The sequence below is a fragment of the Stegodyphus dumicola genome, chromosome 12 (assembly GCF_044657685.1).
Source record: "Stegodyphus dumicola isolate Sdum_Otavi_A_Nest chromosome 12, ASM4465768v1".
Lineage (NCBI taxonomy): Eukaryota > Metazoa > Arthropoda > Arachnida > Araneae > Eresidae > Stegodyphus > Stegodyphus dumicola.
Genome location: NC_140779.1, coordinates 25,918,044 through 25,933,777, shown reverse-complemented (window position 1 = coordinate 25,933,777; position 15,734 = coordinate 25,918,044). Strand labels below are relative to the sequence as shown.

The following is a 15,734-nucleotide window of genomic DNA, read 5'->3' as shown; positions in this document are numbered from 1 at the left end:
GTTTACGGGCTATAGGGTCCACAAAGTATCAGAAACGTGTTGGAACTATGACATCAAAAGTCGCTAAAATGCTCGTTTCACGTATTTATATGAAGTAATAATATGATAAGAAGGTGGAGATCTCAATATAAAGGACGAAACAACTCGTTAAAAAGAAACATTATGCGTTGGAATGTTGAAAATTTGACTTGTTATTAACTTCAAACAAAATCTATTACAAGAGACAATCAATGTGCAGTTCATCAAATAAACAGTAAGACTGGCAGAAAGACAGTTCAAGATGGCCACATTTTACAAAAGCGATAGCCTGACACTTTGCATACTCATCATTTATCAATGAATCGAAGCAGTTATCCATCGGCGCAATCCACATTCCAGGTTCGTCGTTCAAGTATCTGCCCTTATAAAAAGCATACTTAATCAAGTTCTTAAAACGAGGAATTGACATAGCGAAAAGGACTGCAGGGCCAGAAAACAATCGCGATGTCAAATGCTCTCTTGCTGTCTTGGTAATGATCGTGTCCGTTATGTAACGAACAAAACATTTGTAGTGCCCGAAAAAAATGAACATCCAGAGGTTGGATCTTTTCCGTAAATCCTTCAGGTACCAGTTCCTTTTGTAGGAAGCAGACAATGCATGAACATACAAGAAATAGGGACGTCATTACAGAAATATATCCATCTATTCACACTTCAATGATACTTTGTGGGTTCTATAGCTCCTAAAGGCTTGTCCCTCTGCCCCTAAGATTTCCCAGTTTTTCTATTTGTGATATAAGCTTTCAGAAAATATATGGGTTTTCTGAAAACCGTTATCAAAGGAGAGAAGGTTTACTTGTGAGAGGGATATTTAATTTCATAACTTGCATTTTTTAAGGGGACTCGTACACCTTAAAACCCATAAGATCTTCGAATATGTGACTGTTGCAAGAATCGGGATACCTTATTTAATTTAAAAGCAATTACTTCCAACTTTTTACAACTGACTACATAACATAGCTGCTTTCTGAAATAGTGATCAGAAAGTTTATGTTGCCAAAAATATTTTTATAATTTAATCCGCTTTTTGACAAAATATTTCGTCATGTTACCACCTTGTGCGCGCAGTTTAAAACATTCTGTTGCATAATTTAATTCCATATTTAATATATAGCTTTTATAACATTTGAAAACTACTGTGAACCAAACATTCTACGAATTCCATGTTATATTTTTATTTTATTTGGAGTCGAGTTTATAAAATGTATTTTATTAAAAAAATCTGTAATATTTTCGTCTATAAAATTTTTTAATATTAAAATATTCGTTCGATTTTTGGTTCAGTTAAAAAATAGGGCTCATATAAAGAATTCCATAAAATTTCAAGTACGTACCATTAGCCATTTTTAAGATATCGTGCGCGCAAGGTGGAAACGTGACGAAAAATTTTGTCTCAAAGCGAATTAAATTACAAAAATATTGGTGGCAACACAAACTTTCTGGTTACTAGTTTCCAAAGCAGCTATATTATGCAGTCAGCTGTAAAAAGTTGGAAGTAATTGATTTTAAAATAAATAAAATATCCCAATTCTTGCAACGGTCACATATTCGAAGGGTGTTAAGGGGTTTAAGGTGTATGAGCCCCCTTAATGTTGTTTTCAACTTGCCTGGAGGGATCGGTTGATTAAATTAGAATTATTCGAGGAACAAATTTAAATGAAGTGCAGCAAAAAAGGTGTATAATTTAATAGACCGTACAAAGATGTCATGTGGTGTCCATATCAGATTTTTTATAACAAAATGCATTATATTTAATGATTATTAATGCAGCTGTAAACTGCAAACTTAGCCTAAGTTAGCATTTTTTTTATATTTCGTTATGAAATATATAATTTAGATGATTATTTGCAAGATTGTAAATTTCAAGCAAATTCCTAAGTTGCAATGCGTGACTTAGGAATTTGCTTGAAAGAATTTGTGTAATAATTGCTATGAATAATAAGTATTTACACAGACTTTTGTATAGCTATGATATTTTTAATTATTTTCTCCCTCCTTTATGCATGCCTTCGTGGTGTAACGATAGCACACTCGGCGCGTATTCGAGAGGTGCAGGTTCAAGTCCCGGCAAGGACATTGCTCATTTTTTACGTCTCCAGCATCAAAATAACCAAATGTCTCTACAGTGTAGAGTACTCTCTACAGTAAAGCTCTAAGGCAGTGCTGTATTAAATGCTAAAACGATTGAATGTAGCTATAGATGTGTTATGCTGGAATATTTTGATGAGTATGATTTCAATATTTTGATTTTTTTCTTGCAGCTCCTGGAAGGCAATGAGTTTATGCTTAATGGAGGAAAAATTAAATAAACTACCTTGTATAATATCAGATAAAAATCAGACTGAAGTATTTCTTTCTGTCCTAAGCAGAGCATGGAACAGTCATCAAAAAATGAAAGAAGATTATTGTAAGTATATTCTAGGTTCAAGTATACACTTTTGTCAAATACTTCGTAACAGATATTGTTTAAATTAGTTCTTTCTTTCCGCTTCTCACTTTTATATGAACTGCAGAAACGTACGTGTGTTATGGGCATTTAAACTGCATACTGCTTACATAGTTTTTATGCCTTTCATAAATGAGAAACATGTTTCAACTTCATAATCTTCATTGCCAAATATTCTGCCAACGTTGTTTTTGGTCAGTGTTTACAAGCCAACGTTTTATCAACCAATACACATTAGGTCTATGCTGCCTTAGTTATGGCTAAACCCTAATGGAAGGAAGAGCTACAAAAAAAATTTTTTATTGCATGTTAGCTAGTAGATTCAAAGCCTTGTGATAAATTTGATCTACACTCATGTCCATAAATTAAGGATAATTGGGAGTCACGCAAAAATCGAACTCTAAAATAAATATATCACCTGTAAAATCACTACACACATCTTCGAGAATAATATTCAAATTTCAGGAAGTAACCAGATGACACCGATGGTACGTCACAATGACGAGAGTGTAAGAGAGTGATATATAAGGAATACAGACAAAGATGTAAAATTGTTCGCAGGCGCTTTATAAGAATTTCAATGCAATAACCGAATAGCTATGACATAAAGGACGCATTTGGATGATTTTTTACGTGGTAGAATTATCGGCCGTCTGTAATGTGGGCGTATCCAACTGGAAGTATCAGACGAACTTGGAATTGCCCAGAGTGTCATCTCCAGGCTTTCACAACCATTCCAAGATGATGGTAATGTGAGTAGACGTTACAGCACAGGTCGCCCCAGAGTTACAACGCCGAATGAAGACCGGTATTTGGCAGTTACTGCCAAAAGAAACAGGCGAAGCACAGCCTCAGACCTGTCTCGTCAGATCTCTTCAGCCACTGGTACGACAATTTCAAGGCAGACCGTGTACAGACGCTTAGGGCAGATTGGTGTACATGCTCGTAGACCTGTCAGATGCGTTCCACTTACTGCAACTCACTGTCGCCTGCGGTTAGCCTGGAGTAGAGAGCGTGCATTGTGGACACCGCAACAGTGGGCTTGTGTGATGTTTTCCGATGAGTCCGGGTTTAGCTTGCAGTCTGATTCTCGCCGGACTTTCATTTGGAGAGCTCCAGGTACCCGTTACCACCAAGAAAACGTCATTCAACGACACCGTTACGGTGGTGCAGGAGTGCTCGTTTGGGGTGGAATTATTCTGGGTTCCAGAACTGACCTGCATGTTCAAATTGGAACCATGACAAGGCAAATCTCTCGGGACGTCATTCTGGAACAACACGTACGTTTGTTTCGGGGCGCCATGGGCGCACAATTTGTGTTTATGGATGACAACGCCCGTCTTCACCGTGCAAACATCGTAAGCGAATGCCTTCAATCGGAGGATGTCACCCGTATGCACTGGCCAGCATTCTCACCGGACTTGAATCCAGTAGAGAACGTGTGGGACATGCTTGGCCGACGAGCTGCAGCCCGTCAACCTCCTCCTACATGCCTACCGGAACTTCAGAGAGCATTGCTTTTTGAGTGGTGTAATATCCCCCATGATCAGATCGATAATTTGATACTCAGCATGCCTAGGCGTTGTACGGACTATATTGCATCGTCTGGGAGACATACAATGTATTAACAATCATACCAATCATGTAATATTGGTTTTTTTGTAAATGGGTTTTTTTTTTTTTTTTTTTTTTTTTTTGTAATTTGCTCCAGGGAGAAAAAATCGCTAATTTTTTTTAATAATATCAAACATATAGCATCTTTTTTTGCTCTTTACCCTTTGCTTAATGAATAAGCTTTACAAATAAGTCAAATTTGTTTTGCTTCTAACTCTTCCTTTGCCCGATTTTGCATTATCCTTAATTTATGGACATGAGTGTATTTTCGTGCTATAAATCATGTTATTCATTTATTGATTCCAAAGATTCCTAATAAAAGAAATTTTTATATTATTACATTTTTACTGTTTTATAAGTAATTAGTTAATTAATTGATTCCTATATACTTAAAAGTCCAGGAGAGGTAATCAATAATTAGGTAATTCGAAAATGTGTATTTCAAACAAATGAAGTCGAAATTTTGGAATCACTTTTGTAAACTCTGAAGACAATTAAGCACTTTTCAGGGAGAACTGTATTTAAAAACAATGAATTTTGTAATACTGAACATAATTATTTTCTCAGCTCCTTTTTCCATAAAATTAGAAACATGAATTAGCTTCATAAGGAAATTCAAATAAGGAAATACTTAAGACACAATAACACGCCGAACAAATACTAATTCAGAAGTCAAACAACAAAAATCAGTGTTATATTTTCAAATTTTCCCAGGACTAGTTTCGATGGTTTTATCGAACCACCATCCTCAGCTGCAAAAGCGCTGAGGATGGTGGTTCGGTAAAACCATCGAAACTAGTCCTGTGAAAATTTGAAAATATAACACTGATTGTTGTTGTTTGACTTCTGAATAAGGAAATACTTCTCGGGTTTTTGCAGCTATGAAAAACACAAATGAGGTAAAAGGAAGTCTTCAAATCTTACAAGTTGAAAAATCATCATATTTTATATACACAGAATTTATTTGTTTATGTACGAAACATAGATTTAAGTATTAACTAAATCTTTTCCACAATTGTTTTAATCTTTTCAAATTGTTACATACATCAACACTAGTTGGAATCCTCTCTGCTAACAGGAGCTAACTAGGGTCTTGCTTTACAATGCAACGTCCTTGCGACTAAAAATAGCAGTAATCGAGGCGCAAGGAGATCCCGTTTTTATAAGGTAATCATGAGAATGAATGAGTACGCATTTCTGAACTTCTGTTGGGTATCAGTGCGAAAGAACCCTAAAATTATTGCATGCAAGGAAGTTTATTTTATTTACTATGCGTTTAAATCAATCCCAAAAATCAAGTAAGCTGATTTACCTGATTATTGCCTTTAACTTTCAGTTGTCTTCAAAGCTAATGATTGATATTGTTGCGAAATGCCCAACTGCGTAATTAGGGTTGCCAGAAAGTGGTAGGGAAAGACAGGTTGCCAGATTTGGCGCGAAATCGACTATCTGTGATTTATCTGTGAAATCGTTTCCTATCGCTGCAGAATTTGCTAGATATGACAGCAAATTTTTTTATCCCATCGAAAACATATTAAAATTATCTGGAACGTCTTTTTCCTTTGCAGCTAGAACACTGGGCTTTTGCCATAAAAGTAGAGGAATGTTAATCAGATCAGCAAATACTGTTAAGGAATCTGCATTACAAGTTTTCAAAATTCCCTTGCTGACATTCGCTCCGCATTTTATTATCATTCTTTTATTGATTTTTAGTAATTTCTACTTCTGCTAAAAATATATATATATATATATATATATATATACATTCAGAAACCCTTAGTGGAAATTATATGTGAAATTGTAGTATTTCTTGTATAATCTAATATGAAATCTTCGAAAAAGACGAAGCTCTGCTAGGAAATTGCATTATGGACGGAAAATTCCGCATAGAAAAGTGGTTTTCGCACTCCTTACACATGAAACTTTTTGCTAGCTTTTAATTTTAATGTATCCGATTTCGGGCTGGATGTATATTAGAAAAAAAGTAATCAGGGCACAAAGTGAGAGAGTCGTTTTTCAATAATAATCAAGAAAATAACATTTATTCGTGACATTTTGAGGAACTTTGAAATTTCAGAGCTAAGCTCGTAACGCTCGAAGCGTTAACATGGAGGAACTACTATTTCGCTAAATTGGCGAGGTATCGCCAAGCTAGCAATGGTTTTGGTGACTAATTTTTGTCGCCAAATTTGGCCAATATACATGGATCAGACCGCTGTCGCCAAAAAGTCGACAAACGGTGACCATTTGATGATGTTTTGGTCCGATCCATGCATAACTTAATTGTTATTGTCATTGAATAAATGTAATTAATCTAGATTTACAACTGTAACCGTAATTTCAGTAATTTCGAGAGGTGGAGGGTACAGGGGATTTCTCGGCGTCCGAGGGAAAGTTGTATAAGACCGAAGAGGGCATCACTTTCTCTGTTTCTAGTTCAAAGCTGATCTCGAGCTATTGAGATATCCATGAGAGCTTCCCCTCTTAAATGCGCTTCGCATTACGTTGTGTTTAACGTACTTAATAGTTTAAAATACAAGTACTGGTTGTGCTCTGTGATACTGAAAACAGCTATACGAATATTTCTGTAGAAAGCTCCAGAATTGTAAAGAGTTCCCTTTGGTAAAACAAATGTTATCGAGATATCATCGGCTCTGTGTGCATTCAATCTATTACAAAACCGTAAGCACGTGGAGCTTCTTTTCCAGTGAAATCTCGTTATCTTATTAGAGAGCGAACGGAAGACTGTTGAGCATGTTAAATAGATTTGATTTTTGCTTTCTTTCATAATGGATGCTTTTCAGGTGCCATTATCTGTTAATACACCTTACGTGCTCATCACAATCGAAATAATTTGTAAAATCATTTAGCCAATTTCTAATGAAAATCTAGGGTCTTGCTTTACAATGCAACGTCCTTGCGACTAAAAATAGCAGCAATCGAGGCGCAAGGAGATCCCATTTCTATAAGGTAATCATGTTACTGTGAGAATGAATGAGTACGCATTTCTGAACTTCTGTTGGGTATCAGTGCGAAAGAACCCTAAAATTATTGCATGCAAGGAAGTTTATTTTATTTACTATGCGTGTAAATCAATCCTAAAAATCAAGTAAGCTGATTTACCTGATTATTGCCTTTAACTTTCAGTTGTCTTCAAAGCTAATGATTGATATTGTTGCGATATGCCCAACTGCGTAATTAGGGTTGCTAGAAAGTGGTAGGGAAAGACAGGTTGCCAGATTTGGCGCAAAATCGCCTATCTGGTATTGTCGATATATCATAGACGGAGCGGGAACATTCCAGAATGCACTCTTAGCGGTTTTCCTGGGAATATTCTCGAAGGAAGATTAAACTTATACTTTGCCTGTATAAGTGGAGTAGTGTATCTTGAGTTCAGAGAGTAGTAGAAAATCTTCATTTCAGATATTATCTTGAGAGCGATCGACCGAGTCGGGAGCTGTACTTTAGTGCTTTGGTGTGAAGCTGTCACCATTACGATAAGCGCGTTGAAACTACGATACGATAAGCACTACGATATACTACGATAAGCACATTAAAACAATCAGCAACGCAGGCTAGGCTGCGTTGCTGATTGTTTCGACGTGCTTATCGTAGTTTTTGACGTGTAAATGTATTTTTGGACTGTGCTGTGTAATACTGGGTAATACATATTATTACACAGCACAGTCCAAAAACTGTTTGATTTTTCCTTTTACATAAAAATATAATTTTATTTTTATCTGTAGCATTTATGTCTAGGTAATGAGAGTCAAATTACCTAGACAAAATAATAAAAATATTCAGGTTAAATAATAATAAAAAATTTAATTTTTAGCTTTATAGAAAATCTTAATGCAAAGTACTCATAGCAAAGGTACTTAAAGCAGAATAGCAGGATCCTGTATAATGAGTATCTTGCTACTCTATAATACTTTATAATGTACATTATACTATTGATTTCCAATTCACTAAGATACCAGAGAAAAATAGCCTACATTAAGGGTCACTAAATCAAATTAATAATTGATTCCCAATTGAATAACGTTTACAAGACATCTGTCAAAAACCGTAATATGATGAAAAATAACCCAAAATAATCTAGATTTGCCGAGGTTCCTGATGATTAGAAACCAATGGCTTGCATTTGGAATAACCTTAATGATAACTTAATTCGTGATAATTAGTGTTAAATCAGAAGACGATTTAGCAATGCAGTACTCGTTTCTCAATAACAAGCACATGAATTATTTAGTGTTTAAGTCTTTTATAAAAACCAATAATAAAATAAATATTCATCTACAAAATATTCTTAGTATTATGTTTCGATAGGCGAGCTAATTAAAGATTACATAAATAATTTTAAATCATATTTTATATTTAAATACTTTCCTTTTAAATTACACAGATATTTTAATCCAATCTCATTTCTTCTGTCTTATACAATGTCTATGTTATATTCATTTATTTAATTAACCTCCCTAAGTCCTAACTTGGTTATTTAAAATTGAGGTAAAATTAGCATTAATACCTAAGGTTCCATGTAATCGCCATTGCAATTCTTTCCACAATCTTTCTTCTTGAGACTTAATCGTCAAATATTTCTTTATTATATTTTATGCGTTTGATATTTTACTACCTTAAGATTTAATACTTTTAACATCATCAGTTAATTTACTAAATAGTTTTATTTGGGATTTTAGGTTCAACTTCAAGTGTCTGCTATGGTGAAGAAATTCCATCTTTGGACAAATGCTCAGGCATTATCTACGATAAACTGATATTTCCTTTCAATAACAATCAGACTATCTCGAAGAGGTAAGTTCGTTGAATTAAAGTTACGACAAAGCACAAACACACACAAAAAAATGCATATATTTTCAAAATATTTCTTAATTACTAAATTATTAAAATTCTTGATAAATTAAAATTTTGTAATTATGTATTAATCATTACACTGTATTCACAGTGAATGACATGTTAATAAGACCTTCTAAATGATTAAAGAGCCAATGGAGTTTTTTAAATTAGTCTTTGTAAGATCTCCCCCGATGCGCCCCTTTTTGGACGCCGGGAGGGTTGTGCTCAACTAGACAGTTTCGGGTACCGGACGATATTTGTCATAAAACGCCGTCCAGGTGTCCAGCCATGCATTCACCTGTTCACCTGATTAGAAGCTTTAAACAAAAATATATTAATTATGCAGAATAATTATTAAATTCCCGAATAGAGGTTTCAAAAGAAAGCAATAGGTGCTCTAAAATAGTACTACACTTTGTCCCAAAAGTTTATAGACTCAAGTGAATTACATGTTTAAGAAAAACAGAATTATATAAAATTATCCAAGTAAAATTTTTATTTAAAACAACACATGTGCCTTGCATTTGAGTAAATACTATTTAACAAAAATATCAATTTGTAGTTTAGAAAAAATAAAGATAGAAAACATGTGTGTCCCGAAAGTTTATAGGCAAAATATTTTATGTGAATTGGTTAGCAACAGTCATGATGAGGAGCTTGAGCCTTTTATATGATAATGGCCTCATTAGTACCTCCAATTTAAAAAAGGAAAAAGATCATTTGAACTGCATTTAAGTATGCCTAAAGCTACGCAGCTTTCTGTTGCTGAACTTAATAGGATTCTGCACTGTAGATCTGTTAAATTAATTTTTGAATCTTATCTGTAAGCATGATTTATCTAATGTAACGTCTCGTGAGACGCCACATCGGCCAAAACCACATTCAGGAAGATTCCGAGTGATGGACAGTCCCAGCGATAAGCGAATACAAAGAATGGTTTCCACAGACAAAAAGCTAGCTCACCAAATTACAAGGGCTTGTGGATTACAAACATCCCAAAGTACTGTTCTTAAGCGAATCAATGAATCTGGTTATATGATTCAACCGTTCTCAAAGCTTCACAAACGAATGAGATTGCAAAGGACCTATAACCAGATGGCATTTGGTGACAAATGGATCTCTGTAATTTTCAGTGATGAAAACAAAATGGAGTCTAGATGTTCCTGACGGATATTCATATTATTTTCATGACTTACGAAAACAGCCTCGGAGCTATTTTAATAGGAACAGCTTACGGTTTCAACGGCAAATGGGTTTCATCTTTGTAAATGGTCGGCAAGATGCTGTAAATACATAGAAACGCTAAGAGACCATCTTATGCCATTTGCAGAAAACACTGGAGAACAGAATTGGGTATACCAGCATGATAATGCTCCCATCCATATCTCTAATGCTGCAAAACATTACTTAGACATGGAAAATGTATCTGTTCTTGAGTAGCCACCAGTGATCCTCGATTTTAACCCGATCTAGAATGAGTGGGGTATTATGTCTGGTAGAGTTTGCGAGAATGCAAGGCAGTTTCCTTCTGTAAATGCCTTAAAAGCAGCCATCGAAATTGCAAGGTACAATGTGGAGCCAGAGCTATTACAAAACTTAGCTCTCTCGATGAACAAACGTGTTTTTGACGTCCTGTGGAATAATAATAGGACGACTTTAAAGTATTAAGTAATTTGAAATTGATCATAAGTTGCTAAAATATTCATATTTTATAAACTTTTGAGACGCATGTTCTTCTCTGTTTTTTCGCCTAAAATACAAATTACTATTTTAGTTGAATATTTTCTGGAATGCAAGTCGCATGCGATGTAAATAAACAGATTTTTATTTCGTGTTTGTGTTCCTTTCTATTTTTCTAAAACACGTAACAGTGTTGAGTCTATAAACTTTTGGTGCATAATGTTTTGAGAAAATGCCATCCAAAAAATTAACGGATATATCGTATAGTATATAAAATAATTTGGCTCAATTTCTGGTTTTATATATATTCGAAAATATTCTTCCTACACAAACAATATTAATCTTATGTTATAGTATATAGGATTATGTTATAATATATAGGATTAACTTTGCTATTTTTGATTTTTAGATTTCTCAGCTGCAGCTTATTTCTCAAAGAAAGTCTACAGATACTAATTTCTGGTGTAACATGTAAAACGGCTTGTTTGTATGAAATCTATTTTTTGATTTCGGGATGCTTCGTGACACAGCATTCGCTCATAGACAATAAACGATGCGTAAAAAGTGGGTCTTCGTTGCTTCTGGGCTACAAATTCTTCAATAAGTTTTAATAAAGTCATCCGTTTAAGGCTTTAATATAAAAACGATGTCTTGAATTTGAAATTTTGTATGGAAAACATGCAACCTTTGCACATTTTAATCTTATTTTATAGATGAGTAGACCATAAAAATGAGAAAATTAATACTATATAATAGCAAGAAATTAGCTTATCTACTTGGCGTTTGCTTAGTAATCTTCTAATTATCACTTGAATTATCATTTATTGACTATTGCTAATCAACTTAAATTATAAATAAAATATATAAACACCTTTTATATGAAGTCAAAGTTATACTTTAGCCAAATATATATTGAAATCGTATGAATATATAATGAAGTGGAGAACTGTTAGTTTAACAAAAAATAGACTATGCGTTTTATGACACTCTAAAGTATATCATAACAACATAACAAATTTTAAAATTTCCGGCTATCCTTTAAACCACATTATTAGACTTTATAACATTTTCGTCACATTTCAAAAATAAACCTCTGGGTTTTGAAGCATTTAATATACAGTTAAACAATTTATTTGATATGATACATATAGTATTTAAAACATAGTGTCTTTAAACTGTCATAAACAGGATGTCTTTGTCTATATTCCTCATATAAGGCTTTTTACTTCTTTGTGTGGGGTAAAGGAAGTAGTGTAATCACAGAAAATTTCGGGTATATTTCAACGGTAGTATTCATTTTGAAAGTTCCTGAATCCCTTTAGACGATTGTGTATGACGTCTGAAGGCATGGATGAATAAAGAATTGTCCCAAATTGGATTGTAAAATAAATTTAACGTAGATTCAAAAGGGATTTTTTTTTCATGTATGTATGTATCTCGTGCAGCTCAAAAACTATTAGCCATAGACCATTGAAATTCTGTATGCAGGACTTATATAGTTCCAATCACAGAAGGACAATCACAGGACTTATATAGTTCATCATATAGTTCCAATCACAGAAGCCTTTGCTACGCTTCTGTTACCGGTACAAGATTTAGAAATGCATGCATATGCATACATACATATACAGGTCCATACATGAATAAATACATTCATGTATGGACAGTTAATACATTCCAATGAACCATACATGTGTCGAGCAGTTTTATTACATACATATATGTAATAAAACTGCGGTTCGATGACACGACATGAATGATTTGATTAAGAATGCGGCTCAAACTTTCATTAAAATTTTCTCTGAAACAGGACTTATCCCATCATTCACTGTGAACATAGAATAACAAACTCGTGTAGATTTCTTTATCATTAAAACTGGCCGTAGAATGTAATAATAGAACACTTTTGTAGGTACTGGTGTAAGAACACTGAGATGTAGATGTATAGAAATGCTGATTGCGTAGATAGTTGAATGCTTAGAGCGTCCATTCATTTTTAAGAAAAAACAGTCGAAGAATTTCATGTTAAATTTTTATTTTATTTGGAGTTCATTTTATAAAATGTATTTCATTAAAAATATCTGTAATGTTTTCGTGCATAAAATTATTTAATATTAAAATAATCATCAGATTTTGGGTTCAGTTAGAAAATAGTGCCCATATAAAGAATTCCATCCAATTTCATGTACTATTAGCCATTTTAAAAATATCGTGCGCGCAAGGTGGAAACATGACGAAACATTTTGTCACAAAGCGGATTAAATTACAAAAATATTTGTGGCAACACAAACTTTCTGGTTACTTGTTTCCGAAGCAGCTATATTATGTAGCCAGCTGTAAAAAGTTGAATGTAATTGCTTTTAAAATAAACAAAATATCCCAATTCTTGCAACAGTCACATATTCGAAAATCATAAGGGGTTTAAGGTGTATGAGTCCCCTTAATGTAACTGAAGAATAGCATGAGATAATTATTTTCATCATAAATAATTAAAATTTATTTATGAATACTATATATATAGCTAAAAAGGAGAGAGTTTTGAAGCATGCAGTCTTTCAAACTGGTATATTAAACACCCTAAAAGTATGGAAATTAATAATTCCCAATGGAAAGAATTGCACGCTCGTGAATACTTCGTGTTCTTTAATTTAGTTTATGTTAACTAACTAGTTATTATGATTTAAGGGTTTACTATAACTTCTCCTTTCCGTAATCCTTGTCGGAATGCAAATTATCTTTGTGTGTATTTAATCTGAGAGTTTTCAATCTTTAGTTCAGAGAGGATTTTTTTCCAGATTAAATTTCATATTTATTTAAATTCGCACTGGTGGCCACAATTCACTTGGCACTCTAGTCGTGCTTATTTCCAGAACATTTACAATTTTGATATTATTGCCATAGAAGCGAATAGCAGCACATACATGCTTGCTGCAAAGCGTCTGGCCAAGAGAAAAGCACAAGTAAAAGTGACACATCAGTTCGTAGAAAGAAGAGAGGGAGTCAAAAGTTTCAGTTTTTAATTTTGGTTTACAATTTGGTGATTGGTCGAAAGGCATCTGCATTAAGGGTTACGTAAAATCTCATGATTAATTTGAATGACGCAGTTTACATTTATAGCGCTATTTCTAACACACAGAGATGAAGTTCCCAAACGAAATAAAAATAAAAAAGGTTATAGTTAATTAAACTTAGATTCGCTTTGATATTTTTATCTTATATATATATATACACTGCTCGACATTGAAAATACAACACCAAGAAGGAATGGTCAGAAAGTAATGAAATTTGGAAAAAAGACAGAGACAGCAAGCAGCAATAAGTGATCTTTATTTCAAACTAATTAGTCAGAATACAGAGCGAGAACGGCGTCGGCTCAGTAGGATGCAGGACCACCGCGGACAGCGATGCACGAAGAAACACGTCAAGGCATAGAGTCAATAAGAGTGCGAATGGTGTCCTGAGGAATGTCTCTCCATTCCCTTTCAACCATTTGCCACAGTTCGTCTTCTGAACGAGGCAGGGGCAGAATCTGCAAACGGCGTCCAATTACATCCCACACATGTTCGATTGGTGACAGGTCAGGAGAGTAAGGTGGTCAGAGAAGCATCTGTATACCTTGTAGAGCATGTTGGCAGATTCGAGCACTGTGTGGTCGGGCGTTATCCTGCTTTAAAATTGTATTAGGCAGCCCTTGAAGGTAGGGGATTGCCACCAGCCGCAGTATATTATCCAAGTATCGTTGGGCCGTCATAGTGCCCTGAATACGAACTAGAGATGACCTGGAATCGTAGGCAATAGCGCCCCAAACCATTATGCCACGTTGTAGCGCGGTGGGGCGTTCCACAGTTACTGCCGGATTAGATCTGTCTCCACGTCGACGCCACACACGTATGCGGCGACTGTCACTAAATAAACAGAAGCGTGACTCATCTGAGAATACAACGTTTCAACATTCCGTCATCCACATCGCTTCAGTCCCGCACCATTCTAAACGTTGGCGTCTATGCTGTGGGGTCAATGGCAGTCTTCCTAACGGACGCCGTGAGTGCAGGCCACGTTCAACCAATCAACGGGAAATGGTTCTGGTCTACACGGGAACATCCAGGGTATCTTGTACATGCTGCAAAATTGCGGTACAAGTGACTTGTGGGACCGCCACAGCTTGTCGGCGGATGCGTCGAACCACGCGTGCTGACGTCACTCTGGCTGCACATGCACCCCTCCTTCTTCCCACATTTCCTTGTTCCAACCATGTACGCCATAGCCGATGCACCATGCTCGCATCCATGTGGGTATCAGCTGCGATTTGACGTAAGGACCAACCCGCCCTTCTCAGTCCGATCACCATACCTCACCGTAAAATCGTCTATCTGGCCGTGGCCTTCGAGAAGGCCACGATCTGGCTGGAAGTGCCTGGCATTCTGTCCTATTACACGTATCCTCCGGGACAAAAACCAACTGTCTTCGATAATTCCTCTCGCAGAAATAACGACACGAATAGTTATACGCCTGCAATAAATATCTATCTAATCAAGTTGTAATTAACTATAATCCCTTACTTGATATGTAATTTACATTTTTTTTTTAACTTAAAAAATGAAAAACTTGATCCGGACACCACATGACTTCCTTCTACGGCATTGTAAACTGTACACATTTTTTGCTGCATTTCATTTAAACTTATTTCCTCCAATTTCATTACAGATATATTTCCCATTCAAATAATTCAGCTCTCACTTCGCGGCAAGGCAAAAATACATAAAACCTCAAAACGTCTTCATTAAAATTTGCAAAATGCAGAAAAACATAAAACAACAAATGCAGTTTAAAATAATTTAGAATTAAAATTAGGGTTTCTACGCAAAAACAAGGAATTCGGCCAGGGGGCAAGAAGACAGATTTTTCGGTGCACAAAACTGAAAGTTTACTTTTGGCCACACTCGGCAAAAAGACACTGAAGTTGGTTCACAAACTGACTTATATCACTATTCTACAGAGAAATTCAAATTTAAACAAATGGCGGCTTTTTGAAGCTTAGTAGCACTTAAACAACTTTTAAATTAAGACACAATAACACGCCGAATAAATACTAATTCAG

The 15,734-nt window shown here is 35.0% G+C and overlaps 1 protein-coding gene across 1 annotated transcript in view; it reads left to right on the top strand.

Annotated features, from left to right (window-relative positions):
* The window catches only part of LOC118200424 (uncharacterized), a 154,476-nt gene that overhangs the window by 89,214 nt on the left and 49,528 nt on the right, over positions 1-15,734 (top strand). Inside the window, exons 18-19 of the mRNA XM_085827375.1 lie at positions 2,301-2,446; positions 8,800-8,914. Coding sequence (XP_085683501.1) covers positions 2,301-2,446; positions 8,800-8,914 — 261 coding nt within the window. The remainder of the gene's footprint in view (positions 1-2,300; positions 2,447-8,799; positions 8,915-15,734) is intronic.